The sequence below is a fragment of the Zonotrichia leucophrys genome, chromosome 3 (genome assembly GCF_028769735.1).
Source record: "Zonotrichia leucophrys gambelii isolate GWCS_2022_RI chromosome 3, RI_Zleu_2.0, whole genome shotgun sequence".
Taxonomy (NCBI): domain Eukaryota; kingdom Metazoa; phylum Chordata; class Aves; order Passeriformes; family Passerellidae; genus Zonotrichia; species Zonotrichia leucophrys.
In genome coordinates, this window is record NC_088172.1 from 31,833,153 (window position 1) to 31,847,446 (window position 14,294).

The 14,294-nt window shown below is 39.6% G+C and overlaps 1 protein-coding gene across 2 annotated transcripts in view; it reads left to right on the top strand.

The window, feature by feature from the left end:
• VSNL1 (visinin like 1) overlaps window positions 1-14,294 on the top strand; it is an 86,815-nt gene extending 72,521 nt beyond the window's left edge. For both annotated transcript variants that reach the window (XM_064707752.1, XM_064707753.1), the window contains exons 3-4: window positions 12,134-12,349; window positions 13,252-14,294. In XM_064707752.1, coding sequence (XP_064563822.1) covers window positions 12,134-12,349; window positions 13,252-13,449 — 414 coding nt within the window. In that variant the 3' untranslated portion in view covers window positions 13,450-14,294. The remainder of the gene's footprint in view (window positions 1-12,133; window positions 12,350-13,251) is intronic.

Below are 14,294 nucleotides of genomic sequence, written 5' to 3' on the forward strand. Positions count from 1 at the left end.
TTCTACTCTTTACTAGAGATGTTCATATATTCAGCCTGTAGTCATGCAAATCTTCATAACCCCAAGAAATCTCTAAGTTCTCACCTGGAATGGGATTTGGGTCATGCCTGTGTTGGGCTTTATAACCCATCTTGGGATTTATCACCCCACTGAGGCAGCACATCTCTCCATTGAGCAATGAGCATTGAATTGGTGTTTGTTGGGCTAAATGGGCCAAACCATTTAAACACATCAACTCACAAGAAAGTTTTTTTAGGTGAACAGTGCCTCTGGAGGAAAAAGGGTATATTCCCAGGTGAGATGTGTAGGTCCTGTGGCACCAGTTGGATACCAGGACTGTTCCACAGCTGAGAGGGTGTCCAAAATGTTCTGAATGAGAGAAGTTAGATATAAACATTTGTTAGGTTAGGTCTGGGAAAAGTATTGATGCTGACTGCAGGTAGAAGTGATTAAATTTGAGACCTTCTCTCTCTGCCAGCAGGGCTTTATTTAGATTGAATTTAGACAATTTTCTTCAAGAATAATCTGAACAGTTGGGAAAAATCTACCTTTTCCAGTGCTTGCTTTGAGTATATGCTCACTGTTTCCCAAATGATGAGAGCCAAAACCTTGAGACTCCACAAGGCGTCTCCAGCTGGCAGACTTGTGTGAAAATACCATTCATCTCTGGGAGCTTCCCGAGAGCTGGCAGTGTGCTGACATTCTAACAGGAGAGACTGAGCCATTGGAGGTGCAGGCTCTTGCCAACACTTGTGTGTGAAAGGAAGAGCAGAGCTACCTCAGAAAGCAGTCTCTGATTGACATTCATAGATTTCAGAGAATTAAAATACCGTTCCTAACTGCTAATGGTGTCTTCTTGGGTGAGTGCTTAAAATGTTAAATTTGAGAGCTCTGGAGCAGTGGTTTAGGGTTTTGCCTTCTTTCTCATGCAGTGTTTGTTCCCAGGGTCATAGCAGATGATGCTGCTAAATCTGCCCTGGCAGCTGGACCAGGTATCCTCGGGGCTCCATCCCAGCTGCAGCACGAAATGCCAGAGTTGTGATTTCTAGTTGGACCCTGGACCCCAGACTGGCACATAGGCTTGTCTGTGTTTTGACAGCACTGGAAAGTATTGTTACCCATTAGCTTGCTAGGCTATTGTTTTTATTTAGACACGTCCTGTCCATATTTCAAATCTCTTCTATTTTTTAACAGGGACCAGATGCAGTTCTTCTGTATTTTTTGTTCAGTCAGTATTTGTTACTTCCTCAGAGACTGGCTGCTTTGTAGAACGTCATTTCCTGGGCATATTTTACCCTTTGGTGTTTGGATGTCACTGAGGAAAGATGTAAAGAATTTTGAGATTTCTTTATAAGGAAATCTGATTGTAACTTTATTTATGAAGATGTTGTCACTTCTTCATAAAGATCTCATGCTATAAGAAGGAGGAGGTTGCCCTGTTTTTGTAAGAACATGAACTCTAAAGCAGTTGAAATGCCAGCCCTGTCATATATTTTGAAATAAGATGTCACATGGTGTCTCTGTGAAACTCATTGCAATCTAGAGACAGCTGCCATAAGAGAGTGGCTGTTCATTGAATGCCTCTTACAAATGGGTTATTAAATGTTTAGAGTCTTTGACCTCTAAAATCCTTTGATCATCAAGAAGACTCTAAGATAGGAGTACGTTGAAAAAATGCAATAGAGGAGGAAATTCATAAAAGCCTCCTTGCTGGAGAAAAGACCCCTCACCTCTATGAAATAGCAAACAATTACGAGAAAGCTTTCTTGTTTAATTCTCATCTTCTTGTGACTTCGGTTTTGATATTTTTAATTTGTTTGAGAATTTAACGCCCTTCTAGAATAAACTCATTATATTTTATTCTTAATTACATCTGGTATGAAATGTGAGTCCATCAAGTCTAAAATATATGCTGTTACTGTGCCTCCAGAAACAATTTATCTCTAGAGAGCATTAGATGCAGGCAGCTCACAGAGGAGATATGAAAGAACTCGTGGATATCAGGAGCTGGGCTGTATCTCCCAGTTGTAAACTTTAAAAGGATGCTTTGGGAACTGGCTTCCCAAGAACAGTGTTCCTGGGAGGCTCCCTCTTGGCAAGCATAAACCAGAATCCTTTAGGAAAGCAGTTGGTAGCATAATAGGTTGGCTGTGATTATGCTGTTTATTGTTCACCCATTAATGTCTACACAGCTTTTTAATCACCTTCATTGACTCTGGGGTAGGAGAATGTTAAGGATGACACAGTGTGCTGCTCTCACAAGGTAGGAGAGTGAACTTCTCTGAAGGCACATATGACTAATCAACCCTCCTTTGAGTTCTCACCCCCATATTGAGCTCCTTTTTTGCCGTTATTGTTGTTATTGTGTTCTTGCATGCTTGCTAAGGACTGAGTAGCTGTTGTTGTGTATTCATGAAACCCTGAAGTCTGATTTATTGAACATGTTTACCAGAATACTTGGAGGGGGTGGATGAGCACAAATATATTACTCATATTCATTAATCAGTGTGAAAAAGTAAAAGTTGCTCCCCAGTGTGAGATAGTTGCTATAATTATAGTGCTGGGCAGTTCAAATTGCATCATTCTACATTTTTGAGAGTGTTTTTGAGTTAATGTTTGTTAATGGGAAACATTGATTATAATTCATCCTTCTATCATTGATTATAATACATTCTTCTATGCTTTGCCATGTCTATAAATAGATCTTGTCTTTTGCTACTTGCAATTTTATTTAGTTGGACTTCCAGGTTTTTAGTAAAAATGATGGGAAAAATTCTTATCGATCTGATTTTGAAAAGCAATTTCATTCACCAGTCCAGTGAAGATGTCAGTTTTATATTTGTCAGGCTCAGAATTTTGTGCTCATCTGATGCAGGGACCTTCAGCTGGTCTGGTGCACAGAGGGAAACTTAATCCAAAGGAAAACGTGTAGCTACACTGAACTCCTGTGATAAATAAAGCAGCAAAGAATCAACACCAGAGAAGTGTAGTGCTTAAGTACTTTTTGTTGTGTCTTCCTTACAGATGACTCCCAGTTATGTTATTGAAACTTTGGGCACTGTAATGATGTCAAATAGTGCATGCAATGAGATATCCTGGTGTTGGAAGAATGGGCATGGATAGTAGTTTTCTTTTAAGCATGCATATTGATGCTTTTTTTGTGAGTATAGTCCTTCTCACATTTTACCAAAAAAAAAAATTAATTAAAGGTAACTAATTCTCTCCAGATTTTAGAATTTGTCTTATATTATCCCTTTTTATGGTTTTACTGCATTCTAGTGTTAAGTTTTTCATAGACTAAGTATATAAATAACTATAAGATCTTGAAGGAACCAAGTGGCAGGTAAGCCCATAGCTGGTTGACTTTTCTGTAACAGAAGAGCTTACTCTATTCATAGGGGTTTTTTTCATCAGTGGTAGTTTAATCATGAGAAAAAGAAGCTGAAATTCAAAATTACCATGCACTGAAGGATTTAAGGTTACATCAGAAGCCAAATGCAGGAGAGGAGGCACTCTCATTTGCAGTGAGTCAACAAACAAGCACCATGTTCCAGTTCATAGTTTAGGTTTATGGATTTCCCTAAAATGAGCCCTTGTGATTGTGTTTGATACCTGGAAGAGTGGATAAACCCATAGGAACCCACTGGAAGCTGATAATGCAAAGTTACCCTGATAAAAAGTTGCTGAGGAAACAGAATCTGTGGGTAATTTTCCCTCTCTGAAGGTCCACTTCATGGAATTCACAGAAATCTGCATCCCCCAAGCATTGATTGGAGTTAATTGGCATGAAATCTGGGAGGAACTCTACTCTGTGGCATGACACTGTCTTCTTCAGCTGGCCTGTTCCCTCAAAAGGAGACACTTTGGGAGCCATCTAGTACTGAGCATCACTGATATCAATATCCACATTTTGTCTCCATTGCCTGAGCACAGTACCAGCACAGCACCAGCATGTTCTGTTCAGGGAGGTGGCATCTCTGTGTGAAAGCAGTTACCCATATGGCCCACAGGGAGGTTTTCTACATCTCTTTCTGCAGAAAGAAAGTACATATGATAGAAACAAATAAATTGTATATTATGAGCATTTTTCCTTCTTGCACCATTTCACACAAGGAACAAGAGTGTGATGCTCCTTTTTATGATTCCAGACATCCTTTGAAAGTCTTTCTTCAAGACACCTTCAAGACATCTTCCCCTTAGGGGAGCTGGTCTGTGAGGTTAAAGCCAAGGGTACCTGAGAGCTCTCACTGCTTGAATTCCTGTGGTTTATCCTAGGCCTGCCCATGCAGCTTCTTAATTACCAGGAGGTGACACAAAGGGTTGCACTGCTCCTGTCTTCTTTCCCAGCCTTGTGAAAATCTTTTCAAGTCACAAATAAACTTCTTCCAGCCTCCTTGCACTGTATTTTCTTCTTTCTTACATGTTGAGCTTCAGGTGTTATCCAAATGCTGCTCCACCAAGATTCCTATATAATGTTTTATATAGGAATATATATTCCTATATATATTCCTATATAATTCATATATATATTTTTTCCCATATAGGAATATTATATATTCCTATATAATTCCTGTAACTGTCAATAACAGCAGTAATAACAGTTATCTATGTGGAACTGCAGATGTGCACAGCACTTCATGTAAATAAAAGTGGATTTTCTTAAACATCACTGAGTTCAACAGTATTGTCCCATTTCTAAACAAGAGCTCATTCAGTCCATCCCCTTGATGTATGTCTCTATAGATACACACATACAGATTCTCTAGGTGTATATATAGGTATAGATGCATGATCCCTTGCACCAAAATGCTGATAATTCAAGGTTTTTATACCCTGTTGGGCTTGTAAGTCTTGGCCTTGACCTTTGGAAAGGTTTATGTTATTTTTTTCAAAGGATAGATATAGATGAAAATACATTAGCTTGGAAAGCTGTCTTCTTAAAACTGCACTGTGGTAAAAGAGTCTCTTTTTATTAATATTACTCTTCATAAGAAAAGAATTGGAAGTATTACAGAGGGATGAATCTGATAGGTCAGGCTGTACAGAATTTTTGCAGGGCTGCCTGAAAACCTATCTGCTCTCAGCCTTATTGCAGAAGAAAAGCTTTAAGACACACCTTGCAGCAGTTAAAAATGCAGGCCTGATTTTAAATTATTCAGGACTTCATTTCAGCACAGTTCCTCTGTGAATTGCTGGATTGCTTTCAAACTCAATACTGAAACTCAAAGTCAATAGGATATGCTTAGGGACAACAGGGAAGAAATGCCCACACCAAGTTGTTGCCCACCTGTCTCCTCTGTATTATGCCAACTATTGCTGCTTTTGCTGCCATCCAGCTCTCTCCTTTTGGGGTCCATTCCATTCTCTTACCTCTTCTCCCTTTTGGGAAGTATCAGTTCTCTGATAGGTTCAGCTACAGCCATTTTCCTTCTCTCTCTGCAGTTTCCTTTCTGCAGTACCAGGCTATAACAACTCCATATGTAGAGGAATTTTAGGAGGGCACATTACATAAGTATATGAGACAGTCAGATATTTCAGGCACAAGTATTTTTTCCTGTAGTTCCATCTGTATATTCATGAGATAGCTGTCTCAGACTTTAGTGACTCGTGTTTCAAATCCCTTTTTGGCTGGAAATGGCACTTACTGATGCTTCAACAGCCCTGTTCTTTTGGGAAATTTGCACTAAGGACTTCACAACACAGCAGGCATAGCATTCAAGTTAATACTCTGAACCTTGGGAACTAAAATTCACTGGGAAAAAATAAGTCTCTTTCAGAAATGAAAAGAAATCAGATGATCTTTACTGGAGGGGGGAGAAAAAAGAGGAGGGAAAAAAAAAAAGGATATATCCCAGTGTATCCTCTATTTGGTATGTTCCCAGATTCCTGGAGAGATAATATGGTGTCAAGAAAACTGAAGCTGTAATTAGGTCAGGACAGAGCCACAATAGAGCAGGATCCTGATAGCCCTGTCGCTGACCTTGGGGTAGTGCAAGACTGTGCCAAACTTAAAATAAATAAAGTGTTCCAGTGCTGCTGCTCAGTTAAGGAAGATCAAAGAGAAATAACATTTAATCAGTGGTAGTTGTGGTGTTAAGCACTAGCAATACTAATTGTTTTGGTGAGAACTCTCCCTGAAGATTTTTTTTTATTAGCACTGAGTAATAGCTGAGCTGCTGGTGTATTGACCTATAGCACTACCACAGCTCAATTAAGTTTCTTATTGTCCAAATCTAATCAGAGAAATGCTGGGATTGAAAATCGATTCATTTCCTGCTAGTTAATGACTAATTCCCCACAAATGTGAATATAAAGATTAACTTTTCATGTTGAATGTTTTTTTAGAGGTAGACCCTGCCAGATGAGTGTTTGTGAAGAAGAAGCATGGCTCTTCTTTTCCCATTCATCTTCCTCCAATCTCTTGGAGTATTCCATCTATTTAGAGTCTTCTTTTAGCCTGTGGTTTGTGCTTATTCTCTGATCTCTTAACTCATGTCTTACACAATTGAAAGGAACTGCTATTGATAATTCATGGTAAGCTCCTAAATTCTCAAATATTTCTTCTCCATATTCTTCAAATGAGCATTTCTGTGGTGGTTAAAAGACCTGCAAGACAGAGCAGCTTAGTCCTTAACCATAATCTAAGGGCTAGGCACAGTGTCTGAGGTCTAGGTGAGACACAAACTCTTTGCTGATCCCACTTCAGCCTGTACAAGTTGGGAATTTTCCAGGTGAACCAGCAGAAGAAGTCACATTTCTTCGTTCATCTAAATACTTTTTCTTTATGTAAAGAACTAACAGCTGTTTATAAACCTCCTCATGTGTCTCTGCATGCACACGTGTTCACAGCACTGAAGCTACTGAGCAGAGACATGAGCAAACATCCATGAGCTTTGGCTGCTCTCCCCAGTTCCTGCCAGCTCTGAGACTTCCACTGCTGCAGCATCTGAAATCATCAAAAATATTTTTTTGTATTTATCCTCAGTGCACCTCTGAGGTGGGGACAGCTCACAGATTTACACAGGGAGAATTGAGTCCTGGATCTAAAGAGACATTTAGATTTAGAGTTAGAATTAGAGTTAGATTCTTTGGTGGTCTACAAGATTATCCTCTCCAGAGGCTCAGCCCTGTGCTTTAGCTGCTGCTAGAAATACAGACCCAAAGCTGTGGATGGTCCCTTCTCCTTGGGACCCTCTGGCAGCTTGAAGCCAGGTGTCTGGGATATTTCTGCCTTACACTGCAGATGTGCTGGAGAGTGCAGCAGTCAGATTTCTTCCAGAACAAGGACAGATGTGTGTGGCTGTGTCTTTTTGTGCTGGCCTAGTTCTGCCCTTGGTTTTCATTTTTACAGAGGTGGTGGCAGGGACAGGCTGCAGCCCTGCAGGTCGCCCTGGTACCAGAGTGGCACAGCCTTCCCAACAGGTCCTGGCAGTCACAGCCTGGAATCCTCTTCCCCTTCTGGTGTCTTAACAGAAGTGCAAGAGTACAGTGCATTGTAGGAAATTTCTTTTTTTTTTTTTTTCTAAAGGAGACAGCTAAAGAGTAATCTTTTTTCTTATCTCATCAACTCGTGTGTTGTGCTGCTGGCAGGAATCCAGAACTTCATCTTCTTGGAAAATAAGCAAGGAGAAATGTTCTCCCCATCATCACAGGCATTGTCCCCAGTGAGCACAGTTCTGAGCAGCTGTAAGACCAGGCTAGACCAACAGCCATCTGCATCTGTGTTCAACTTTAAGAGGTTTGGCTATTAAAAAATACCTGTCAGAGCTTCCAAAAGCAGCCAAACTTTCTGATTCTCAAAGTGCTCATGTTTTTCACTTACAAAGTTAACATGGATGCCTAGCAGACTTACAAAATAAAACACTAACAAAGTAGATAAGAAGAGTTGGTAACTCCTTCCTAAAGCTTAGCAGCATTAAATATTTAAGGTTTTTCCCATGAGAGCTAAATGCTTGGCTTGTTTTTATGTGCTGGCCCTTGACAATGGTTGTTCTGCTCTTTGCACTGGCTGTGCCCCCTCATTCCCCTTCTGTGCTCCAGCTCCCAGCAGAGCTGGTGGTGCTGAGCCCCAGATGGGGCTCTGATAGGGGAATCAGCAGCTGCCTCTTCCATCATCTCCAAGCCTGGGCTACAAAGCCCTGTGCCATCTCCAGCTTTCCCACCTCCTGTTCTGGGCTCCAACTCCCACACCAGCGCTGGAAGGTGTCACCTTACATCAGTGACCTGGCATGTGTAGGCAGCATGCCCTGCTTTCTGCACATTGGTGAAATTCTAGTTTTCTCTGTTTTATAGCAGAATTTCCCTTTTAATAGAAATTCATCCCAATATCTCATGATAAAACATTAGGTGGAAAACAAAGCACTACTCAGGCCAGTCTATAGATTCACTCTACCCCATCCTATTAAGGATGGAGAGACCTTTTTTCCCTGACCCCTCCCTATCACTGGGGAATTTGGGTAAGTCTGTTTTGAGGGTTTTTTTCTTTAATGCCATGCTAAAATTTTGTTTTAGCCACATGCTAAAATTTTAGCCATATGCTTTAACATATGCTTCATGCTTTTGCAATAATTCCCTCCCAAAGATGATCTGAATGAATTGATCACTGAGTTCGCTGTGAACAGCATCACTTCAAAGAGGCTAAAGCAGCTGCAGCCAAGCAGATAAATATTTACAGGTATTTGATCAGTTTCCCCAAGAGTTATGTACAATTTGTAGGTGTTAGTCATTAGCTATTCTGATTCCAGGACTGATTGAATGCCCCCCAAACACCAGACAAGTGTCCAGAAACCCAGTGGGAGCTAAGAATCTGCAAGACAATCCTCATACAAAATTTAGAAGCAGATAAGGGATTTTTTTTTTAAATCTTCCTTTTTCTTTTCTTAATTGGCATTTGACTGTAGAGATTACACTGTTCACACCCCAGCATGTTGATCCAACTGGTTAGAAAATACACAGGCCAAGCAAGAGATGAATCCTAGAATGGTTTGGGTTGAAAGGGATCTTATAGATCATATAGTTCCAACCTCCTGGCATGGGCAGGGAGGCCTTTCACTAGATAAGGCTAGAGAAGCAGAAACAAAGCAGTGAACAGTGTTGGTTCACCCATGGAACTGGCTGGCATAGTTTGTCTTGATTTTTGGACAAAAAGGGTAAATCAGGAGACAATGCTGCTGCATGGAGTGCCCTTTTCAGTGGCAGGTTGCAGTAGAAGGGAGCCCTTTGCTTTCAAATGTGGATTGATCACCTGGTCAAGGCTTTGATGGAACACTGAAAGGTGAACCTGTATCTGAAAATCCCAGTTGTGTTTCTTTACTTTTTTTTCTGAAGTATTCACTGAGCTCATGCAAGAGGCAAACTAAACCACTCTCCTCGTATTTCCTCTGACAAAAACTTGGTGTTTGTCTTTCAGAGATCCCCGTCTCCCATTGTCACTTGGCTTAGGCTGCTCTGAAAGTAGTTAAAGCCTGTGCCTTTATACTTTGCTAAGGTCTCACAGTGTTTTAATAGTCAAAAAATGTTTTACCAGAGCTGGCATCTTTTGCTGCGTTATTGTTTTAGTTTTCTTTACTTCATGTCTTATTTATGAATAGTTTCAAAACAGGCCAATGGAAATCTTCAAGTAAGTTTTTAAACAAGTTTTGACAATGTTTTTGGGTTGTTCTGAGCTAAAAATAATACAAATCAGCAGGTACAGACTGGAGAACAGTGCCTTCAGTCCCTAAAGGACATTTTACTGCATTTAATCCCGATAGGAAGACAAGTAGAAAAAAAATTAAAACTGGGTAGCAGTTCCATATGATGCTATAAAGGCCGAGACTTAGCTGAGCAGTGCCACTGTCTTCCCAGAAAAGAAAAAAAGCATGGTCTTGTATTTGATAAAAAATTAGACGGATTTTTTCCTAACTGCTACATGAGGCTAATGGCTTCACCAGCAAAGAGGCAGGCACAGCTTGCTGATGCTGCTCCAGTGGGAGACTGAAAAATATGTTCCAGAACAACTTAAAAATGGCTTTCAGATCTCCAGCCACTGACCCAACCTAATTCCCCAATTTGTTCTTGGACTCTTACATGTTTTGGGGTGTCTGACACTTTTGTGTAGGTGTGCTTTGCCATTGTAATTTCGTTCTTTGGTCTCACCAATATGTTTGCACCATTTCTGTATTTTGATTTTCTGGGCAGTGAAAGGAACAGTCTCAGTTCCCTCCAGGTATTTACTTTTCTTTTATAGAGACTGTAGAGTGACAGTCACAGGAGCAGAGATCAGGCAGCAACCTCAGGCAGCAGTCAGCTCTGAGCAAAAATACTTGGAAAGCCTGTAAAATTTTGGAGTGTTTTGTTCTGTTTCAGATTTAAAAAGCAAAAGATTTATCCTTTCAGCTTTGAACAGCCAGCAAACTCTCAAGAATAAAAGGTGGGGAACATGGAATTCATGGTGGCATACAGGCCATGAGAGCCATTTCTTAACCTCTCAGCAGGGGACTGGAGAAGTGCACATTCTACACATACACATAAAATTAAATACCACCTATGTTAACATTTGGAGCTGGAACAGGAATTGGAGGGGGAGCTGGGTCATGGACAAGAGAAAGCAATGAGGAGCCTGAAAATAACATTCAGGTTTTGGATAACATTTTCAAACTTTGTTCTGACCCTGAATGCCAGGCTGTGAGCCCAAGGAGCCTTCCCACGGAGGGAGCTCTCCTTGCTTTGACAAAAGGGTGAGGCTGTCACTAGAAGAACAATTGAGCAAGGTCTGGTAACTGCACCCACTGAAATCCTAAGTTGTATCAGAGAACCCAAAGATCTTTCTATCTGTTGATGAGCCCAATCATGATCATTTTTAATGGCCAGAAAGCAGAAAGTACAGAAGGATCTAAAGCAGCACCTCGCCCTCTCCATCAGTTATGATTATCAAAATAGAAATAGGGCTTGGGTTGAGTACAGGCACAGAAGTTCTATTTTCAGGAGGAGACAATACCAAATGCTCTTTCAGAGAAAACAGAAAGTTGAAAGGAAACTTTCAGGTTGAGACCCCTGTGGCAACACAGGAGTGGCTCCTGACGTGATCCACGTGGCCACATAGTGCAAGCAGCTGGCTGAGCTCTAAGTTTTGCATTTTTAAGGCAAGACACAGCTTTGGATGGGGAAATGGAAAATTGTAAAATGCAGTTCCACTTCAGCTGTTACTGCAGACTTTCCTTCAAGTTTACATTATAAATGCAGTACTTAATAAGAATTGGAATTTTAAAAAGAACAAAATAAGATGGCTCTCATATGGGGAGTAATGCATGTTTATACTTTAGGAGCAGGAAAACCTCCATGAAATTATGCTGGGAAAATAATAACAAACATTGTTTGTGTATGGTCCCTGCACTGCAGCAGCACTTCAGCACTTAAAAACTCCCTTTCTTCAGGGGTATGTATTCTTGAGTCTGGCCCACAGAAATAACAACTACCTGCTCAAATGTCTTAAACCATACATTTCCTGAGGGGAAAAGATTATATCAGCTGAAAACCTACGTGTTATAGTCATTTTAAATACTCTGTTAAGCTACAGTCATTTGAAGAGTTCACTGAAGGATATTAGGATATTAAACATGAAAAGCATTGCACTGTATTGTTTAACTGAATCTGTGTTTTCATCTTGTGTACTTGGAATGCTGGTTTGCAGAATGGAACATATGTTCATGTGGGTTTTTATGCCACATGTGGATTATTTTTTTAAATAAATGAAATTATATAACAACAATCCCACACATATACTTGGTTGCAACATTTCAAGGGCTGGTTAAAATTCTCTTAGAATGCACTCTGGCTTCTTTATTTCATGGTCAGAGAATATTACACTCTACCATTTATACTCAACTTCATTTTAAGATTAATCTAGTTAATTTAGCTTTAAAGTAGCATTATATATATTTGTATTATAGTTTGTGGAAACCTGAGGTTGTAGAAATAAGTTTTTAATAATCATTCCAGTGTAACTGTTAGGGAACCTTACATTGCAGATCCTCAGTTTCCCACAAAGTTCATCAGCCACTCTTCATAAATGCCTCACTTTGGTGTTTTGCAGTCACGTATACAACTCTCTCCTTTGCATTAACACAGTTCTATATATTATTTTATTTTGCAGTTTTTTCCATATGGAGATGCTTCTAAGTTTGCCCAGCACGCCTTCCGAACCTTTGATAAAAATGGAGATGGGACCATCGACTTCAGAGAGTTCATTTGTGCCCTGTCCATCACCTCACGAGGCAGTTTTGAGCAAAAGCTGAACTGGGCCTTCAACATGTACGACTTGGATGGTGATGGTAAAATTACAAGAGTGGAAATGCTGGAAATTATAGAGGTGAGATCAATATGACACTCATGAACGTCACAATGTTAATAAAATTTGATTCCTTGTTCACACAGACTTTAGATTTTAGGCTCACCAGAGGCTGTAGGGTACATTAAATGCACATTACATATTAATCCTGCACTCACTGGTGCCCAAGCACACTCACGTGTTTGTTAATAGACGCAATCTTGGAGAATTGCAGAGAGTGCATATGTGCATATAAGCTTTTAAATATCCAAAGATTTTTTTCCCCTGATGAATGGATTAATCACAAGAACAGCACAGGATTTACAAAGCCCATCTCAGTCACTTGACACCCATGAAATTATTGCACTGCAGCCCAAGTAGCTGAAGCCTTACTGGAGATTAACTTCAGATGATTACAGAAATTTACAGGGATAACAACACGCTATTTTAAGTGAGCTCTCACAGATGGGCTTTAAGATGACCACAACTTGTAAGAGGAAGGATAAAGTTTACCACCTTCGTCATCTGCCACAGTAGTTAATACCAGATTGTGCCCACATGTACACACAGAGACCTATTTAAGGGTGGCGACTTCTAAAACAAATTATTCAGAATTTATGTGAAATATTTCATCTGAACAATTGATACAGAGAGTAAGTTACAAGAGTTTTACATTGTGAAACAGGAAGCCATAGAAATTCATTCTGGGATGCAAACTGTAACCACCAAAATAAACCTACATCTAAAGAAAGTAAAATATATCCTTCCTTGTTTTGCGTATCTGGCCTTTGGATCCTTATAAAGAAAAGCAAAAAAACCCCTAAAACCAATCTTTAGAGAAACTTGCAATCATTTTATTGTTAGAACATATTTCCAGAATTTGATCACATCCAAAAATTAGATTGAATTTCATGTTGAATTTTCCATTTGGTTTTTTTCCAAAGGCCATCTACAAAATGGTGGGCACTGTGATAATGATGAAAATGAATGAGGATGGCCTGACGCCTGAGCAACGGGTAGACAAGATCTTCAGTAAGATGGATAAGAACAAAGACGATCAGATCACACTGGATGAGTTCAAAGAAGCTGCAAAGAGTGATCCGTCCATTGTATTACTCCTGCAGTGTGACATTCAAAAATGAGCTCGTGTACGACGCGTCATAGACTGCACAGAAGTTTAATGTTCCATTCAGTTTGCAGCTATTTCCACACACACAAAATTTTGCTTGGACTACCTATAAATGGACTTGCTTCTTGTGTTTGAAACACTTGTGTGCATGAGAATGTCATTTGCTAAAGAATTTTAAAAGTATATATTATAAAAATAAACTGCCACAACGTGATGTGTGCAATGTCATTTCATAACAACCCTCTTCCTCTGAATCTTGTGCAGCAGGCCTGTGCTGCAGTGAATTATATTATTTATTGTTCATGTTTTACTGATGCTAGCTCTGTGTCTCCTAGACTGAGTAATGTTAGTGACACTGAATTCCCATGGCAATGTTAACTGTTTATTATAAATCATGTCACCATTCTGCTGTAAAGTAGTACTGGACAGACAGAAGGGAAGAGCTTCTCGGCTCCCAGGTCTGGTCCACACGTGCTTGTATTGTCAGTGGATATAAATGTACTTCATTTGCATGCCTTTTAGGTTTGCCTTAATTCTTACCTCATTTGCATCCCTTCAATATGGAAAGAGCTATGTCAGAGGAATGCAGTATATTAAAAAAAAAAAAAAGAAAATCCTGCTAAAATTAACCCTTTAATTAAGAATATATATAAATATATATATATATAATGTTTAAAATATTGTTTTATTGCAAGTTTAAAGGTTTTATTGGAAGTGTATTGATCTTTGCCAGAATTTTCAAAAGCTTCCACAGAGGTTGCAATATATATGTCCCAAAATAAATTTATAACATTTGACCTTTTCCCCTAATTCTTATTTCATGTCTTCAGCATGGTAATAAAAAAAGAAAAAGTTCAA